This window comes from Metopolophium dirhodum, chromosome 1, assembly GCF_019925205.1.
Source record: "Metopolophium dirhodum isolate CAU chromosome 1, ASM1992520v1, whole genome shotgun sequence".
Classification (NCBI taxonomy): domain Eukaryota; kingdom Metazoa; phylum Arthropoda; class Insecta; order Hemiptera; family Aphididae; genus Metopolophium; species Metopolophium dirhodum.
In genome coordinates, this window is record NC_083560.1 from 128176833 (window position 1) to 128195810 (window position 18978).

The 18978-nt window shown below is 29.1% G+C and overlaps 2 protein-coding genes across 6 annotated transcripts in view; one reads left to right on the plus strand and one right to left on the minus strand.

Annotated features, from left to right (window-relative positions):
• Positions 1 to 1086: 1086 nt before the first annotated feature.
• LOC132937444 (uncharacterized) lies at positions 1087 to 10564 on the plus strand. 4 transcript variants are annotated; one of them, XM_061004270.1, is made up of 5 exons: positions 1087 to 1500; positions 2730 to 2906; positions 5416 to 5792; positions 6411 to 6597; positions 6994 to 10564. In XM_061004270.1, exons 4-5 carry the CDS (start codon positions 6420 to 6422, stop codon positions 7659 to 7661), a joined length of 846 nt encoding a protein of 281 aa, XP_060860253.1. In that variant the 5' UTR covers positions 1087 to 1500; positions 2730 to 2906; positions 5416 to 5792; positions 6411 to 6419; the 3' UTR covers positions 7662 to 10564. The 4 variants fall into 4 exon arrangements, with proteins under 4 accessions (XP_060860253.1, XP_060860255.1, XP_060860256.1 ...); XM_061004272.1 differs by having other exon boundaries at positions 2744 to 2906; XM_061004273.1 differs by lacking the exon at positions 5416 to 5792.
• An 84-nt stretch (positions 10565 to 10648) lies between these two features.
• LOC132937443 (one cut domain family member 2-like) overlaps positions 10649 to 18978 on the minus strand; it is a 36231-nt gene continuing 27901 nt past the window's right edge. The window contains exons 4-6 of one of the 2 annotated variants that reach the window (XM_061004268.1): positions 17855 to 17878; positions 14888 to 15006; positions 10649 to 14179 (exon numbers count right to left, since the gene is read on the minus strand). In XM_061004268.1, coding sequence (XP_060860251.1) covers positions 13952 to 14179; positions 14888 to 15006; positions 17855 to 17878 — 371 coding nt within the window. In that variant the 3' untranslated portion in view covers positions 10649 to 13951. The remainder of the gene's footprint in view (positions 14180 to 14887; positions 15007 to 17854; positions 17879 to 18978) is intronic. The other variant, XM_061004269.1, reaches the window with a different exon arrangement.

The window sequence follows — 18978 nt, forward strand, 5'->3', positions numbered from 1 at the left end:
GGCAGATGAAAAAAATTAAAAATTCTTAGTCACAGTTTTTATTTATAAGCATTTAAAGTTCAAATTTTGACAAAATACGGAAAAATCACGAAAATTAGCAAATTATTTTGAGTTGAGAATTCATAAAAATTTTTCTTTTTAAATCTAAGATTTGAAAATGTAATATAAAATTACTCATAAGTTTGTCTACCTTTATCAAAAAAAAATGTCTAGAAGAAACTTAAATTAAATTTTTATGAGCGTCTGAAATTTATATTTTTACAACATTTGATATTTACTCGATTTCTCATGTAACAATTTTCTTATTTTATTGTAATTAAAAAACGAATGACTGTAAATACTTGAAAATTTCACTGAATGTTTATATTAGCATTTTCTATACACCATAAAATGTTGAAAATATTTTGACTCTTTTTGAGCTGTTTACGGCCATTGTCAGTTTTCAATTTTTTTAGTTTTTTTTCCTATAAATATCAATAAATTTTTATTTGTTTGGTAAAAAAGCGTGAAAATTTAATATAAGGCTCCTGATATATCGTTCTAATAGCAGTTGAAAAATATTAAAAATACATAGGCACAATTTTTTTTTATAAGCATTTAAAGTTCAAATTTTGACAACATTTATCAAATTTATAATTTATTAATTATTTTGTGATTAAAAATTTATAAATTTTATAAATTTTTAACTTTTATGGCTAAGGATTGAAAATTTAAAACAAGGCTCCACGTAAATAGGTTGTATATAAATTGCTTTATTCACAATAATATCATCAAATATACTTGGTATCATAGGCTGACTGACCGTTTTCGCTCAGAATCGTTTTTCTTATACAACGATATTATATCATTGAATTCAAATTTAACACCATCCATTACAGTGACCCACTTGTAATCTACTGTACAGTAGAGCGACATCCACTAACACACTAACCTTTTTTTAAATTATTTTTTGTGTCCGTCATAAACTTTTGGGGCAGCAAGCACCGTAGCGTACAGTCTACTATTTACCAACCACTACCACGGAGCACCGACGACGCGACTCAGTCGGCTCTCCCACCAAGCCGTAAAGGTACATGGTGGGACGAGAAGGCTAGTCGCGCCGCACGAGTACCGACCGCCGGATCGCCGGCAATTCCCTCGCGCCTCGCTCTCGTATACACACCGTTCTCGTACACCTCAACCGTCCTAGCGTCCTAGGACAGTATCGTTGTACCTAGTTTATTTTTGTTTCATCACATCTCATCGACATTTGTGCCAAACGACCGTTGTGAAACGAAAAATCGTCTGTTTCTTGTAAAAATTGAGAATCTCAATATTTATAAAGTGATCTCGAAATTAGATTATATTACTGTCATATTATAATGCTACTAAATGATATCACTGTGTCACCTGCCACTCCATCAAACCACACGTTGTGACCGGACTACAGCGAAAAACATCACCGCCGTAGTCGTGTCGAATTGGCTCCCCGCATAGGAATCGCCTAGAGTCAGCGAAGAGGTAAGAGTTTTTCACGCTGACACATACCTCGCATTATTTGTTTACAATATTACATTAGTATTAAGATATTTAACCATGGGCATGTTTTCCGGTTTGTTGGGATTACGTCGTAATAAGTATTCACTATGCAGGTGCATACGCAAAGGGAAATCCGCACGATTGAGAATAACCGTGAAACAGCTGTGCAAAGTAATTACTTAACATACCGCCACCCCGCCCGACCGTCACATTTCGTCACGAGACAATATTTTATACTGGCGATAATGACGCAGCGCGTACGCCACAACCTTGAAATCGGTTACCTCCGCCGCCGCCGAGCCGTGACCTATTTTGTAGCCTCGCTATAATTATTATTGGAACACGTCGTCACCAGCTGACCATCATTTACGTAATCGTAGAATTTGTTTTTCTCTCTTAAAAGTCGCGCAAAAGCTCGCGTATTCACCATAAATGTTCACTCTAATCCACTGCATTTTATGGGCTATGGGCTGCACCTGATCGGGAACTCTGCGGACGTCCATGAGTGAGCATGACGCGTTTCTTCACGGAATCGCGGACGGCTATCGCACAGCTGCAGCCACAAAACTAAGCGATCTCGCGGTTTTCCAACCACCAACCACCCGTACACACTACACGCTACCAATCGTACACGCACGATGGCTACCAGTCCGGTAGGTCAGCCGAGCACAACGTAAGTGGCGCACAATCGGGCAACAGCCACATTGCCTCCGTAATATTAATGACCGACTGTTTTTTTGCGCGTGAATGACTCGGTGGCCACACACAACAATTATTGGAAACCGCGTCCCGCTAGCCGTTATACTATACGTCGCACTCACGCAGGAAGTTGCTCCCCGTGTTTGCCGAAAAGAGGGTTGAGGACCCCTTCAGGATTATAGAAAACACAAAATCGATACTAGGACAAGCGCGTATCCACCCCACTGGTTGGTGTAGGGCGGTCGATTCAGCTTAATTCATATATTTTAAAGACACGAATTGTACACCATAATAATAATCAATTTTAATTTTTAATTTGAACATTATTATAGTTATAATTTGCATTTTTCTAAATCATGGTCAAAGTAACGAATTTATATTAATAATTATTTTGATAAATAGGTACATATTTGATATTTTTTTAAATGATAGGCTATTGGTAATAATAGTTTATAGTACTTACACATTTTTTATAATAATAAAAATGATACGAATAATAATCAATTATACAGTTTTATATTTATAGTATTCATAGTCAATATTACGAGTTTTTAAGAGGACGGTATACCCGCATGTGTTGTCTCCGTCTTACAAGTGCGTATAACATATCAAATTTTACGCTCAGCAGAACACGTGTAGCTCCGTTAGTATAAAAATTAGAGCGAATTGACCTCTTATAAAATCTAAAGGTAAGATTATTATCTAGGCAACTTCATGGGATTTTTATTATATTTTAATTTTAAAACGAGTTATGAGTATTTTAAAATTGTAAATTTATTAATATTATGTCCCGATGCACTGTAAAAATTGTTAGTCATTCAAGCGTTCCTATATTAGGTTAACTAAAAGTTCATAATTATTAATAATAATTTGCCTGGGATTTCGATGCACTTTGAATTGTTTTCCTAATCTAGGCGCGTGGTGCTCATGTATTTTTAAATCAGAATAAAAAGTTTTAATTTCCATTTTTTTAAATTTTTTTGTCAATTTAAAATTTTTATGTTATTTTTTCATTGATAAGAGCTTTTTAGGATTTTTGAAAGACTTAAAATTTATTTAAAACCAAATTTTTTTTGGTAAAATTTTCAAAATATTTTGACTGGTTTTGAGCTGTTTACGGACAATTTCATATTTCAAATTTTTAATTTTTTTTTTTCTATGAATATTAATAAAGTTTTATTTGTTGGGCCAAAAATTGTAAAAATGTAATACAAGGCTCCTGATATATTGTTACAATAGCAGTTGAAAAATATAATTTTAACGTTTACAGAATTTAATTTGAGTAATCCGTTTGTGACTTATTAATGCCTAAATATTCGTTAAATGTACTGCTACCGTTCAATTTAACGAACCCAACAGAAAAAACCAGAAGTCAAAACGAAATTATATCTCAATTTAACAATACCCATAAGTCGTAACGATCATAATCGATATTCGATAATAACTAATAAGTACAAAAGTCACGCGAATTGGACCTTAATATCTTATCACCACTCCCAGCCGAACACATCCGTTGTGATGTTTACAGAAATGTTTCATAACATGTGGTTATTTGTTGATAACTTGATAATTGATAACGCTTGTCATTTCATACTTCATAATTTTTATATGACAGTTACAACTTAAAAAACTTATAATCTAAGATCGTGCTTAAAAGTTAAATTATATTAAAATACATAATATCTTATTAATTCATTATTTCAACTAAGTTGTTTTTATAAGTCATGGTAGTTAGTGCGTTTGAATTTTTGTTAACTAGTTCTTATCGTTTAGAAATGTTTGCATTCGTTTTAAACTGACATCAGAAGATGTAATTTCGAGAATTTACACTAAGACTTAAAAGGTACTTTATATCTCATAAAAAAATTATATTTTTATTCATTACCATCATTATTTAAAATTTGAGAATGTTATGTATAGTTTAATTATTTATCAATTTGTTAATGCCTTCAATATCATATTTAATTATGATAGTATAACAATGTACTAACGCATGATACATATCGAAGACTTAATAGTATGTACCTAATATTGTATTTTTGTTTTTTCTCCGAGTGAAAAATTTCTTTTATTCATGATCTGTAGTTCTTACAGTACCTACTATAAATCTTTTACGTTCTGGCCGAAAAAGGTGCTAAATAATAAAATATGTCACTGAATACAATAATCATATTTAATTATATCGGTAGTTGGTATGTGAATATAGAATGCTTAACCCAGTTTTATATTGTATTGAGAGTATATAACTTGTTGCAAATAAAAGAATTGTGAGTGTTTTAAACAATTAGTTGGTACCTATTTGATATAATTTTTTAAAGACTTGTAGACTGTAGTTTATTTTACAATGTTATTTGGTCAAAACCAACTATTTTTAACCAATTTGAACATATGAATACTTTAAAATACCTATTTTTTAAGTTATTTGTTTAAACATTAGTCTCATTCAATAATGTGATAAATATAGCGAAATAGTAAATATACATATAATTTATTATTCGATTGAACCTCTTGTATGAACAATGTTCACTAAGTTTAAATTAGGTATGAAGTATTATTTTAATAGGCATTTAAAACTGCTGACTTTTATAAACTATACATTTCTTTAGATACCTACCTATATTGGATATTAACGAATAATGAATTTACTTTTAAATTTAGAGTATCATACATAATAGCTCAATCATTTTAATATAATAATATTTACTAAATTACAACAATAATGTATCATTTTATTAGTGAATATTGTAATATTGCGTAATATCCTTACGTATCAAAATTGTACACATTTCAAATATATTCACATTTATTAATACTAAATTAAAAGTTTTAAAATTGCTCTAAATCCAGACGGAAAATGCTTCTAAAAAATATTCGATCCCGGTCTAAAACCTAACCTCATTCACCACTCAGAATATATTATGATGATTTTTTACTGATGCAATTGACATATTTAAAATACTTGATAATTATGTTTGATGTCATGATTGGGACTTTGATGTTGTTATAATTAATTTAAAAACTCATATTATAAAATTTATAATAATATAAAACTTTATTTTGCATATTGTAACGTTTCTACTTATTAGAGCAAAAAAATTTCATAAAAATGTAGTTTAAATTGCTTGTGATGTATTTTACCAATGTTGTGTAAATATTGTGCGACTTCTGTGTGATTACGGCATGCACTCCATGCCATAGGTGTTAAGGAATTCCCACTTTACTACCAGCTAGATGGAAAAAGGTCGTTTTCGAATGCTTCAACCGCTATCGAAAACCAAACTTTCGGTGCAGGCGTGACAAAATATGATATGTGCAGCTCGTGCGCGAAGGCAATTTCAGTCTTGTGCAAAATGCGGCCTTATCGCTACGCAACGTGATAGTACTCGCCTGCGACCGAAATAGCGAAATAGCTCACTTCCCGCCCTTGCCACACAATATACTGTAAGCTAATATAGTTGGCAGCACTAACACTTGAGCTCCGCCGTGCGGCTTGACCCGGCTGCCTTTAGGCATGTTCCTTCTGTTTCGCCGTTACCGCCGAGCACGACGAACGTGTCCGCGGACGAATTGCCATCGTAAGTTTTCATATATTGTTTACGCCTTATGGCGACGTTGTGTTTATTATATCAATAAACCGTTCACTTAATTAATTAGTGTGTACTCTTTCTCTATCCAGATTCTGACCTATGTACATAAGTAGCCGTTTAAAATATTGTTTCTTTCAATACGATATATTGATAAACTATTGAATTAATAAATTGATAAAAAGTGCGTTTCAGTTTACGAGTTTTAATGCATTATTAAAGTTTTTTACTGCATGTTTGGATAATTTTAGGAGATTAGTTGCATTTATAGCTAAACTTGTTTAAACGAGTCAAAATATTTGAAAAATTGTATCAAGTATAGAAAATGATAAAACAAACATTCGATTAAATATATTCATGTATTAGTACAACTATTTGTTTTTTAATAACATAAAAATAAGAAAATCGTTCGATGAACACTCGTTAATATTTACTGTTTATTTATTGAAAATCCATAATTTTGAAAATTCCTATACATTTTCAGTTTTAACATATTTAAATCATCAATTAGATAACCTTCCTACCAGAAAAAATACTGACGTTGAAAATTGAAGTATTATTTCAACTACTTTTTGTGTATATATTATTAAAATGTTAATTGTTCTGCAGATTTGGAAAATGTTTTCTCTAAGGAAGCTAGCCTACTATGCTTGCGATGACGAAGAAAGAACATTTTATGACGATTTAGAGACAATAAAAATCGACATTCAACATTGTTGTATCGATTTATTGAGATTTCTAAAAAATGAGACAAAATCAAATATTATGTATGACAACATTGATTTAAACTATGACGGTAAGTGTAAAGATAACGTAGATAAGCGATATGGCCTGAACGAATATAAGGCAAAAAGAGCGACTGTATAGCACATTTTTATAGTGTCGAACTATTTACCTTTTCACAACCCAACCGCACTGATCCTTATTAATTGTTGTTTAAGTCAAAAGTTAAATACCACCCCTGGTCAATCACCTTCATATCTCTTTATCCGAGCCTGCAGTATACATACGATATCGATCGATCGTATTGGGGCAAATAATAGTAATGCTCGTGAATGGGTGTAGGGATTTTGAGCTCTGAAAATATTTATTCAAATAGTAGTTCCAGGACTTTTGGAAGCTTTCTCTAAAAGACTCTAAATATGTTATTTAATATATTATTGTTATAATGGTCAAACGTTATTTTTTTTAGAATACTCGATGATTGAGAAGGCCTCAGCTAGTGGACACCTGGAGTGCTTGGCGTTCGCCGAAAGTCGCGGGTTTCCATGGACGCGAACCATATGCGTGCAGGCGGCCGCCAATGGACAGCTTGAGTGCCTTAAGTACGCACACGAACGGGACTGTCCATGGGACGAGTCGGTGTGCGAGTACGCCGCGGCCAACGGCCACTTGGAGTGCCTGCGATACGCCCGGGAACAGGGTTGTCCATGGGACTTGTACGCGTGTGAGAAAGCGGCCAGAAATGGCCAACTCGAGTGTCTGGCGTACCTCCAAGACAACGGGTGTCCCTGGGACGAGTCCACGTGTGAGGCGGCCGCGGCAGGTGGGCACATCGACGTACTGCGGTATGCGTACAATCATGGCTGTCCCTGGGACTCGGCCACGTGTCGGGAAGCCGCGGCCCACGGCCACCTAACGTGTCTAGTGTACGCACATGAAAATGGTTGTCTGTGGGATTGCACGACATGTGAAGAGGCCGCAGCTGGCGGCCACCTCCGCTGTCTAATGTACGCGCACAACAACGGCTGTATTTGGGACATGTCCACGTGTGACGAGGCAGCGTCAAACGGGCACGGTCAATGTCTGGAATACGCACTGGAAAATGGTTGCGAGTGGGACGGACGCATTCCATGGTAATAGGCAATAGTACTTTCATGTATTATCATCTCCATATTCTGTCCATGTGTGTCTCTGAACTCCTCCTAAACTGCTGTACCGATTTTGATTTTTTGTGTGTGTGAGTGGTTCCTTGGATGCTTTAGATTTACAATTGGACCGTGTAGGTCCAACCTAGAGAGGTGGATATTTTGAGATTTCTGATGGGAATGTTTGTTTATAAATAGTTGTCGTGAGTTATAGAAGAGATAATTAGTAGAAATAAGTAATTTTTTTTTTGTAGATAAATGATTACTATTAGTTACTCGGGTAGATAAGGTAAAAGCATAAAATCGTCACGTTTATAGTTTTGAATAAAGTAATTATTAAAACAAATATGAGGGTTGAGTATATTTGTAGCTATTATATATAGGTGCTCAAAAGCTAACCTAACCTAACTGATTTTGTGAAAATGTCAAATTGTTCTTGGAGATATCAGGAAAGTTTAAAGAGTAGTTTGAATCACATTTGATTTATACCAAGTGCTATATCCAATCCACAAAAAGTTAAATGTCCATCTTGGTCGAAATAAAAATTTTGTATTTTTTCATTTTCCCATGGGCGAAATCGGGTTATACAACTAAAATTGGACATTAGTTCATCCGAAGTTAATAGCCTCAAAAAACGACTGGACCGTGTTCAATAAAAGTGTATTGTGTAACTTTTAGTATATTGCAGTTGTTCACGATGAAGACATTTTATATAACAGACAATAAGTAATAATTCAAATTAGATTAACAAAAGTTTGAATAGACATATTGGTCAATATTGGTCATCCTGTATTATACATGTTTTGGAGTTAATTTTTTTTATAAATACCTGACTTTAAATTCTTAAATCATACAAACCTTAATTAATTTGGTTTAACGAACATTCTTGTCTTATAAAATAAATACCTATTGTACGACGACAAATCATTGTTTATGAATATTATGCTTCCATTTGCCCAGCTTCCATTTACCATATCCATTTTTTTTTTTAGCAGACTCCATTATGTTTTGTTTGTTTTCTATCGTGTAAGATTACAATAATGTTTCTTGGTCTATTACTTTGTTTAGAATGTGTAGTGTGAACGAAAAAACATTAACTATTGCTAACTTAAATATAATAAAGTTTTTGGCCAAATAAGTGTTTCATACGTGTTTTATATATTGGTCTTAAGCTATGCCAAACTTTAAATATTAATATAAATCATTTTTGTAATTTAAATTCTTTCAAAAGCTATGTAAAGAGTCTTGATTTATCTAGTATATAATTAATATTAGTAAATTTAAATACTATTTACTTAATTATACTATATTTTTTCTTTCTTTATTTTAGACATTAGAATACATTTTATTCTAATATGTACAATTACTTTATGCTATTATATGTAAATTTTAACTGATAAGATCCGCTTCCCCAGCACAAGGTTGGCTTTTAAGGAGTGCTGCCATTTGATTTATGTTAATTGTATATAATATTATAATGTATCACCTATGTTTTTTCAAAATATATTAATATTATTATTATTATGATTATTATTATTATAACTTACTTCTAGTCTGGATGCATTAAGTTCAATAACTTCTTTACTACTTTTATCAGTTTTTAAATCATTCTGATTTTCTCCACATTGTTCACAATTTGCTTTTGCTCCAAGATATATATTTTTCGATTTAATTTTCTGACGTCCTCATATAGTTTTCTATTATTTAATTTTAATTTTTAATTATCTTCTTTCAGTTCTTTAACTATTTTATTTTTTTGTAACCAAGAGCAACCTTATAATAAATAAAAATATAATTAATATATTATTTTTTTGCCGGACAGATGGAGCGACTGTTGTATTTTTGCCATCCAGATTCTCTACTTATCTAGTAGATTTAACCAAAATGTTTTTTTATACAACCCTTATTTACACAATAAACAGAATCAGCCAAATCAGTCAAGCTGTTTTTGAGTTTTATCGAGACTAACGAAGAGCTTTTCATTTGATTTTAATTTATAAGATTAGCTGCACAGATGGCGCCATTTTGGTATTTTGTCATCCAGATTTCATACTTTTCCAGTGGATTTTTCTAAAATTTTCTTTCATACAAAACTTGTCTACAGCCACAAAAAAAAAAGAATTAGCCAAATAGGTGCAGCCGATTTGAAGTGATGCGTGGACGTTGTGGCCTTTGATTTTTATTTAAATATAAAATAAAAGAATAACAGTCAAAATACAAAAAAAAACCGTTTAATAGGTAAATAGCACACAAGTTATTTTAGATATATTTAAAGAACTTTTGGTAAAAAATGTAGTACGCCATCATTTTATTAAGGAATCAAGCAGTTTTATTTTTGCATTCAATTTAATTGTTTTGATTTTATTGGATGTACAAAACAAGTATTATACAGCATAAGTCAAGGGTAAATTAAATAAATATAATATTATATAGATTCCAAATACATACGTACCGTTTGAGGCGAGTAATAACATTTTTGAAACATTTGTACCTAAATTATTAATTTTTAAGACATAATTTTTGGTATGGTTTTTACCGTTGGCTATGGACTATTAACTTCGTTTATGGTTGACATGACAATATATAATATAATATTGAAATTTAGCATACTACAATAGTTACACAAAAACAACAGAAAACGGGAACATTACAATTAGCACACGTAAGTAGTTTGTCGGCATTATGAAGACAAATAGATCAACATGATTGTAAAATCGATACATTAATTAAAGGCAGGCTACAAACACATAAGTCACTTAAGTCTCTTGAACCTCAGTGTGGGACCAGTAAGCGTATTCCAGGAGAATGCAGTCTTGTGTGAAGTGATGTTTCTGTTATGACATATAATATATGTAAGCATAATATCTTTGTATACTTATTACTATTAGTTATTAAATTCATAGTTTAACTTATATTTAAAATTATAACAATATAATTTATAAAGTACTATATTATATGAAATACTAAAATATAACATAAAATATATTACAAATATGCTACCTAAATTATTTTATCAATATTTAAACTAAAATTCTTGTCCAAAAATAGTGAATCCAAACAATTTCATACTTACTGGAAAATAAATTTGCTTAAGATTAATTGGTAAGCGCGTTGAACACGTTTATTTAAATAAAACTGAGTGGATCATTCTAATATTTAATTTGTTTATTTTTATTTAATGACCTAGAGTAACCTATAACTTATTTATACAACAACAATAACTACTAAATATTTAATTTGGACAGCAATCATACTGTACTTTAAATTTTAATGTTTGTTGTGGCCTAAAAACTGCACCGTCTAAATACAAATGTCGGTTACTTACTTATACTTAGTCACCATGCGTCACATACGTCTTATATAAGATATCGGATAAATGGGTTCACGACAGTGGTGTAGCTAAAAAGCCTATCCAAGACGCCGTGTGATTTTAGTATTATTTTATTATTCTTATAACATTACATTATCAATAATAATGTGTGGCAGTGGAAAACAATTTGGGAACCACTGCACTACATGGTATTACACATGAGAGAAATAAACTTATACATATTAGCACAATTATCAATACACTGTAAAAAAAAAGAAACCCTGAACGTGTATTTAAAATCGTTTGTTATAGGATAATATCGTGTTTTTTTTTATTCATGGTTGTCGTGTTCATACGATGCACTGGACTTAATGCGCTGAATTTAATATATTAAACAACAATAATTTTTCCGTTGAATTTACAGTAATGCTTTATTATTAAAGTACTGATAAAATGTTAAATCACTTTAAGAAACATCTAATACACTATTTTTTTTAGACATTTCTTTAGATAATAAAAAGAATTTTTCACATTTTTTTTTTTTAACGTGAAAAAAAACATTTTAATGACGACATATTTTAAATGAATTTTTTTTTTCATGTTTCAATAGTTATATAACTAAATAATATATTTTATGGTCTATTGGTCTATCAAAAATTTGGTTTGTGAAAATTGTTAACAATTTATTAATACATAATATATAATATCACTAGAAAATGAAATTAAGTATAAAACATACAATGTTTTTTTACATGACTAGATTAGTATTTAGTATTAATACATTGGTAGCATTCCAAGACTAGAAACGGTTTTTTAAAAAATACATTTTAGTATACAATATTTTCTTATAAATTGTTTACAAACTAAAAAAAATGACTAGGTATATAAATTAAAGTAGGTAACACATAAATTTGTTTAATAATAATAATAATAATAATAATAATAATATAATAATAATAATAATACTAAACAACTAAAAATACATTTAAAGTAACAGATAATTAAATTGCCAAGTATTTAAAAAAAGACGTGTTCGAATCTAAATAGTTACTTATATATTCGCACAGAAAATTGCCCAAAAAATACAATCATATTTTAATATAACCTAAAGGTTATAAAGTATAAATATTTACAATATTTTACAACTAATCATATTTGATTGTAGTTATTTTTTTAACGTGTTAATGTGCATGTGTATTAATTATTTTATTACAAGTAAATTGGATGCATAATAGAAAAATCTATGATACAAATTATAAATAATAATAATATTTTCTCGTTTTATTAAAAATAATTTACTGGCTAGGCAACCACACATACGCACTAAACTTACATTAAAATAATATTATTCTACATACTAATGGGTTCTTATAATGTACACGTGAAAAACAAAATATTCAACAGACGAAGAATCTGTGCCTTGAAAATCTGAATTTTAAATAAAATATTGAATTTTTTATTTGGGAATAAAACAATTTTGTTTTAACAATAAATTAGCAAAAAATGCTCTTTAACCATAATTGGAATACTATCGACCGCAAGTAAAAATATAATCATATAAATAGATGACATTTTAAATATTTAAGACAGTTATGTTGGATATATATTTTTATAGATTTCAAAAGTTGAGACGAAAAAAAGAAATAAAAAAAAAATTATTGACAAAAACAAAAATTGCATTTTATTCGGGTAGGTAATTGGTTTTTCCATAGGAGATTTTAAATAAAAAAATTATAAGCTAACAATCTCTGAGCAACCAAATTACCCCCAATTAAATCATTATTATTACGTTTGATACTTTCTTCTACTTCAAACACATTAAAAATAAATTGAAACACAGCATTGTTAAACCACAAAACAAAACTTAGGTAAAAAACAATAAAATATAATAAATAAATAACTAAAATTAAATTAAATAATAAAAAAATCACTAGTTATCAGATTTGACATTAAGTCGATTGCACTAACTATTTTGACTAGATATAATAATCGTTATGGAATGCTTAAGTTATCACTATATAATTTCTATTAGAAACTTGGACGCGAACAATACGATTTCTTTAGGAATTTCTATTTGGTAATCAGTTTTGTGAAAAAATATTAATTTTCAGTTAAAAATATTTAAGCTCTTTATAAATTAATTTGTTATAATGAACTATTTAGTCCTTACTTTATGTTCTATATGTTAGGTATTACAAAATATGATGACGGATTACATTTTGGTAAAATTTGTGAAAGCACATAGTTTCGATAAAAATATACTTCAAAAGAATTGTTTACAAATATGTTTTTTTTTCAATTTTCATGTAAATTGAGCGGTTTTTGACTAGATAATTGATTCGATTGAACAATCGATAAAGGTAGTGGTTGGACCTTAAAAATATTATATACTTCTATATGACTACAATGCGAAGAGATCATTAGGTAAATAATTGTATAAACATCAGTGAAGTGGTTTTCGATGAAATAAATACAATATGACGTATTAAAATAATAATATTTAAAGCGTAATACCTATGGGTACTGTTGTTATTTAAAACAAATTTGACTGTTTGTATGAAATATTTTTAAATGAACAGTATAACGTAGCATTGATTTATATATCCACAAAAAATAAAAATACATTTATTTGGTATAATCAAATAATGAATACAAACAGAAGTCGATCGATTTTTGAATTTTTTTTTTATATGATTTCGATTTTTTTTAAATTATTGTATATTTATGGGACGGGGTTATGGTTTGGTTGAGTGTTTCGATGAAAAATCAATTGGGATAAATTTATCGGGAAATATGTTATGTTGCCTTACCATAATATATATGTCGAGATAATATTTTTATATAAATAAAAAAGAAATAAACCTATCAACTTTTATAGTTTATATATATATGGCCAGAAAATAAATCACATTTCGATATTGTACTCTAACATTTTGGAATAAATATCTATATTTATCCTAATTAATTATTGGTCACAACACTTCAGACTGGTGGTTACCCATATGTGTCCCTGTTTGCATATTGACTACAATGTCGTCTTGGTGGTGGTTCGATGCCGCCATTACTTTTGGATCTTCATCCTTCCACTTATCCATCGACCGTCTCCTGGCATTCATGAAGAAATTGCCGACTGTAGTCGGTTCCAGGCCCAATTGCCTAGCTATGGTCACCTGCATTTCTTTTGACGGCCTTTTCGTTTCCTACGCAAATTAAAAAAGTTAGTTTTTCACGTGTGTACAAACTTGCAAGGATTTTAAATATATTTAACTATTAAGTCTTCGATTTTAGTAACGAAAAAAAATTGTTTTTGTTCCGTTAATCATATTTTGGTATATTTTATATTTTCGATTTTGTTTTTTGTTTACTCCGTTTGTTGCAATACAGTTTTGAGTTTTTGGTTTATTACGTAAACTTGATTTGTTGATTAGTTTAATATAATATGTTTTAGTTACATTTATGTTTGTGGGGGAGGGAGGGAGAGAAATAAATATGTCTTTCATAACATGTATAATTCATGGTTAAATAAGGTATCTTGAAAAAAATAGTTATAACTTTACTACTCTTTAAATTTCAATATAATTTAACTATATGAAATGAAATTCTCGATAATGAAGGGTAAAATATTGAATTTTCAAGCGTTTTTAATTTTGATATCGCTTATGTTAAATAGTTAAGTATATGTTTTTCGATAACTGATAAGTTGAACTTTGCCAATTTGTTCCCCGTTTTTGACGCACAAGCTAAAAGTTTTCTGTTTAATATTGTAACGTGAGTTATAGAACGTATAATATTTCACATTATTTTAAACAGATAATGTTCGTACATTTTTTAAGTACATATTTCAAACGTTTCTTGAAGTTGTTTAAAAAATAACCCGTTGATATTATTATAGGTATGTAGGTACTTACCTTGAAAATAGCTTGTAATGTTCGTCGTTGAAGATCGGTAAAGACCAAACGTGGTTTTTTAGGTGCAGATGAATGATCAGGAACAATAGGTTGGACTTCTTCTTTTCGTTTGCAAGGAGCTAAAAAAACAAAGGTACATAATTAAACAAATTAGTATTAACCAATTATTTATTAATTGAGATTTAGTCTGGGTAAGAAGTTAGTTTTCAAATGTATTCATAATACGCACTTAAGTACGATTGGTGACATTTGTATTTTTAATACTTAATACATATTCGAATACTGTCTTTTAAAAGTGTTTGAATATAAATATAAATATAAATATATTTAAAAAGTATTCAAAATACTTTACAGGTAGTACTTTTTTTTAAATATTTATATATTCACGAATTTTATATAGGTACTTAATAAATAATGAATAAATAAAAACTAAATGACTAATAAATATTTAAATGAAGTAATTAATAAATACATTCTTTAATTGGTTCAAGAATTTCAGATGTCACATACCTATTACATTTTAATTAGGTCAAGTCAGACTTCAATAAGGCAGTTACTAGATATACATTTTAGGTATCGTGTCATAAGCGTATTTGATGACATTTTTTAAATTGCTTAATATTTAAGAGGTATTAAGATAATTGTTTATTAATTACTTTAAATTAAATAGTTTAAAGTATTGTTAACCATTATTTTAATGAAAATTGCTTAAATATTGAAATACGAAACAAACATATTGATTGTTGAAATACAACGGTAAAAAGAGAAAAAGGATTTAGTATTCTGGAATTTTATTTATACAATAAACAATACATTATTTTATTATAATACAAAGAAAAAGTATTTTTAAGTATTTAAAATACATTTGTCAAAAAATATTTAAGAAGTATTTGAAATACTAAAAATATAAACGTATGTATTTGAATACTTAACGAGACTGTTAATATTCAATAAATCGTACCTATATGTAAATTATTTACACAATCACTTTGATTACTACTTTGAGAACTATTCGTTTTGTAATAATTTTACTTTTTTTTTTTCGTGAACCATGTATTAGTAGGTACCCATAATAATATTTCCAAAACGTTATTATAATATAAACAAAATTAAACACAATCAAAAACTGTCCCGGCAAATAGAATTGTTAAGAAAAATATTAACCTTGATAGGAGATTTACTTAAGACGTATAGTACATATTTCGTTTTCCACAAATTGTTCATTTTAGAGGAAGTTGATTCTTTTGATGTAAAAATGTGGAATAAATGTGAAAGTATGTTTGAAAACGATAATAGTTTTAAAGAATAAGCAGCACGAGTTATAAGCTTTTCGTTTCAAGGAATAAAGTTTTAAAATCAAAACATTATCTCCAAGTATGAACAAAAAAAAAAAAATACATTATGAAACGAAATATTTTTCCGCTCTTCGTTTTTAATCTAATAGAATATTAATTCAGCAGATAATTAACGCAGGAAAGCCACATTAGGGAAAAATAAATAGGTCGTACTTAAAACACTCTAGGGATTGAAATAGGTAATAATACATAGGTATTCTATATTCTAACCGGGTACTTTTTACTAATTACTAATCATCTATTAAAATAATAACTCGATGACCCCGTTTAAGATAATGCGTAAGTAATTGAAACAGAATATTTCTTACCCATATCATATTTTTCCATTTAAAAATATTAAAATCACTGTAATAGAACACTGTTTGTCATAATATTATTACACGAAAGGCGCAACAGTAACGATTTTAAAGTGTCATACACAGACATTTTTTCAACAAAATCAAACATTTCTATATTTTGTGATGAGTGACCTAACTTAATGTTTTCAAGCGTATCGTGTATAATTCCTGCTTTTAAGTTCCTGACGCGCGTTTCACGTAAACACCCACTTAGTCTAGTAAACATAATATCATTAGCTAGTTTGTAAGTATTATTTTGATTTAATTAATTAAATTTAATTGACTCATTATATTGATTATAAGATAAGATATTTTCATATATACCTAAGCGATGTTTAGAAGATATATATTACTTTGTGTAATATATTTTATAAATATCACAGTGAGTCACTGAGGACTTAACACGTAGAGTGTCGGTACTATTAAGTAATTGGTAATTAAGAAGTTAGATTAAAAGTATATAACACATATAATGATTGTGTATTATATATATTATATTTACCTACATACTTGGTTTTTGTGTTTCTTATTTTATATAAATCGTGTATTATATTACATTTGGACTACAAAATATTAAACTCAAAACAATTTGAAAACAGTTTAACTACGAACTAATTTTTTTTATTAAGCTAATGGTTATCTACAATATAAAGTGCAGTATATTATCTATTTTATTATTTTTTATTTACAAACATGTCAAATTTGTAAGACATTAATGAAAATAGAATAATTGACTTTCAAAAAGGTTTCATCAAAGATAAACACGACTAAAGCAACAATATTAAATACTGAATTTTTTAGCAAAACTTTGTAATAAAAAAAAATCTAATTTATCATAGTATTATATTATTGTTTTTTTTTAAAGCTTAACTTAACTTTTTAATTAAAGCTCGTGGATTGAAAATTGAAACACGGGCAAACAAGAAAGGCCGTTGTTTAAATTCCTTAACACTTAGGTGATATTTGAGATTGTTAAAAAAAACCATGAAATATATTATATGCACGGAATGCACAATATATTTCTACGAAAATCTCAACTTTTATTAAGTAAACCAAGCTCCTCCACCTAGAAGTGTTTTTTTGGAAACTGTTTTTTGCATGGCTTCAAATTTAAACACACTTTCCCAAATGGCCACTAGTTTTTCAAAAACAAATGTATTACACCTATAAAGGTTCTAGCTGTAACTACATGATTTTATTTACAAATATTACGTTTACCGTAAAGGCGATTTATAACCGTATGGGTTATTAGTTAATTTCAAATGATAACTTACGGTTTTGCTGTGGAATTTGAGCTACTGCGACCAACAAAAATAAAACAAAAGTTACAGCCATATGAAATATATGATAAAATTACAAATACATAAGTTATTTAGCATTTTTTTAAAAATATTTTTAACTGTCTCTAGATATTTTTAAATTTTATCGTACACAACAGATAATAGTAGGTACCTATGTTTGGTCATACGAATTTATTGTTTCAATACGATCAATTATGCATCTAGTTGTAAATTGACTACTACCTATATAATTACGCAGAATAACCCAAATGGAATAAAGCGTGTGTGGGGGAAATCATAGAAAACCTGAAAACCAGAACAAGGATGAACACGAGCAAACATTTTGATTGTACTGGAATATACCAGCCAATGCTTACAATGAATATCATATATGGACGACCTGAGTGATTTGATTATGGTTAACAGAATTTGCGAGGATATAAAAAACCATCCTTTACAGTTACACATAGTTCTCCAAAATAGATGACAATATTGACGTTAATTTTATTGTGTCGTGGATACCAATAAAAATAACTTTGCGTTGACCGCATCGCTCAACATTCGAGTAAAATATTGATTTTGAAATTACCGTAAAGTTGCAACGAAAGTTATTAGTGGTTTTTCGGTGAAACGTTTTTAAAACGTGTGAGAGGATAAGTTAAAACTTCCTTCCACAAACATTATTTTAATAAAGAAATTTATTTTTGACTCACGTGGTCGTTCAGTTTTGTTTATATTTTTTCACATTTAATATTCTTTTATAATGACATGTTTTTTTTATCCTGAATAGGGTAAAATAAATATTGTTTTCCTAATATTTAATTCTCGTGAAAAGACAAACAAACTTTGAAGACTAAAAATACTGTTAGAAAATTCATAATTTTACACTATAAAAATCGTGTTTATTAATAATATTTAAATTGAAAAATCTTTGTATGATCATCTTCGTACTCATCTTTTATAATCTTAGAATAGAGGTACTTTTTATAGATCTGTTTTTAATATTATAAGTTAGGTATAACTAATAATCAAAATTAATGGCGATTAAATGTACATGCCACACATATAATACTATATACTATATGCTATATGGTATAATATTACTTATTACACTTACC

Bases quoted from the DNA above. Each gene is read 5' to 3' on its own strand.
- LOC132937444 (XM_061004270.1), top strand. From the start codon at position 6,420: ATGTTTTCTCTAAGGAAGCTAGCCTACTATGCTTGCGATGACGAAGAA. The intron at 6,598-6,993 runs GTAAGTGTAAAG...TATTTTTTTTAG, and splicing joins CATTGATTTAAACTATGACG to AATACTCGATGATTGAGAAG.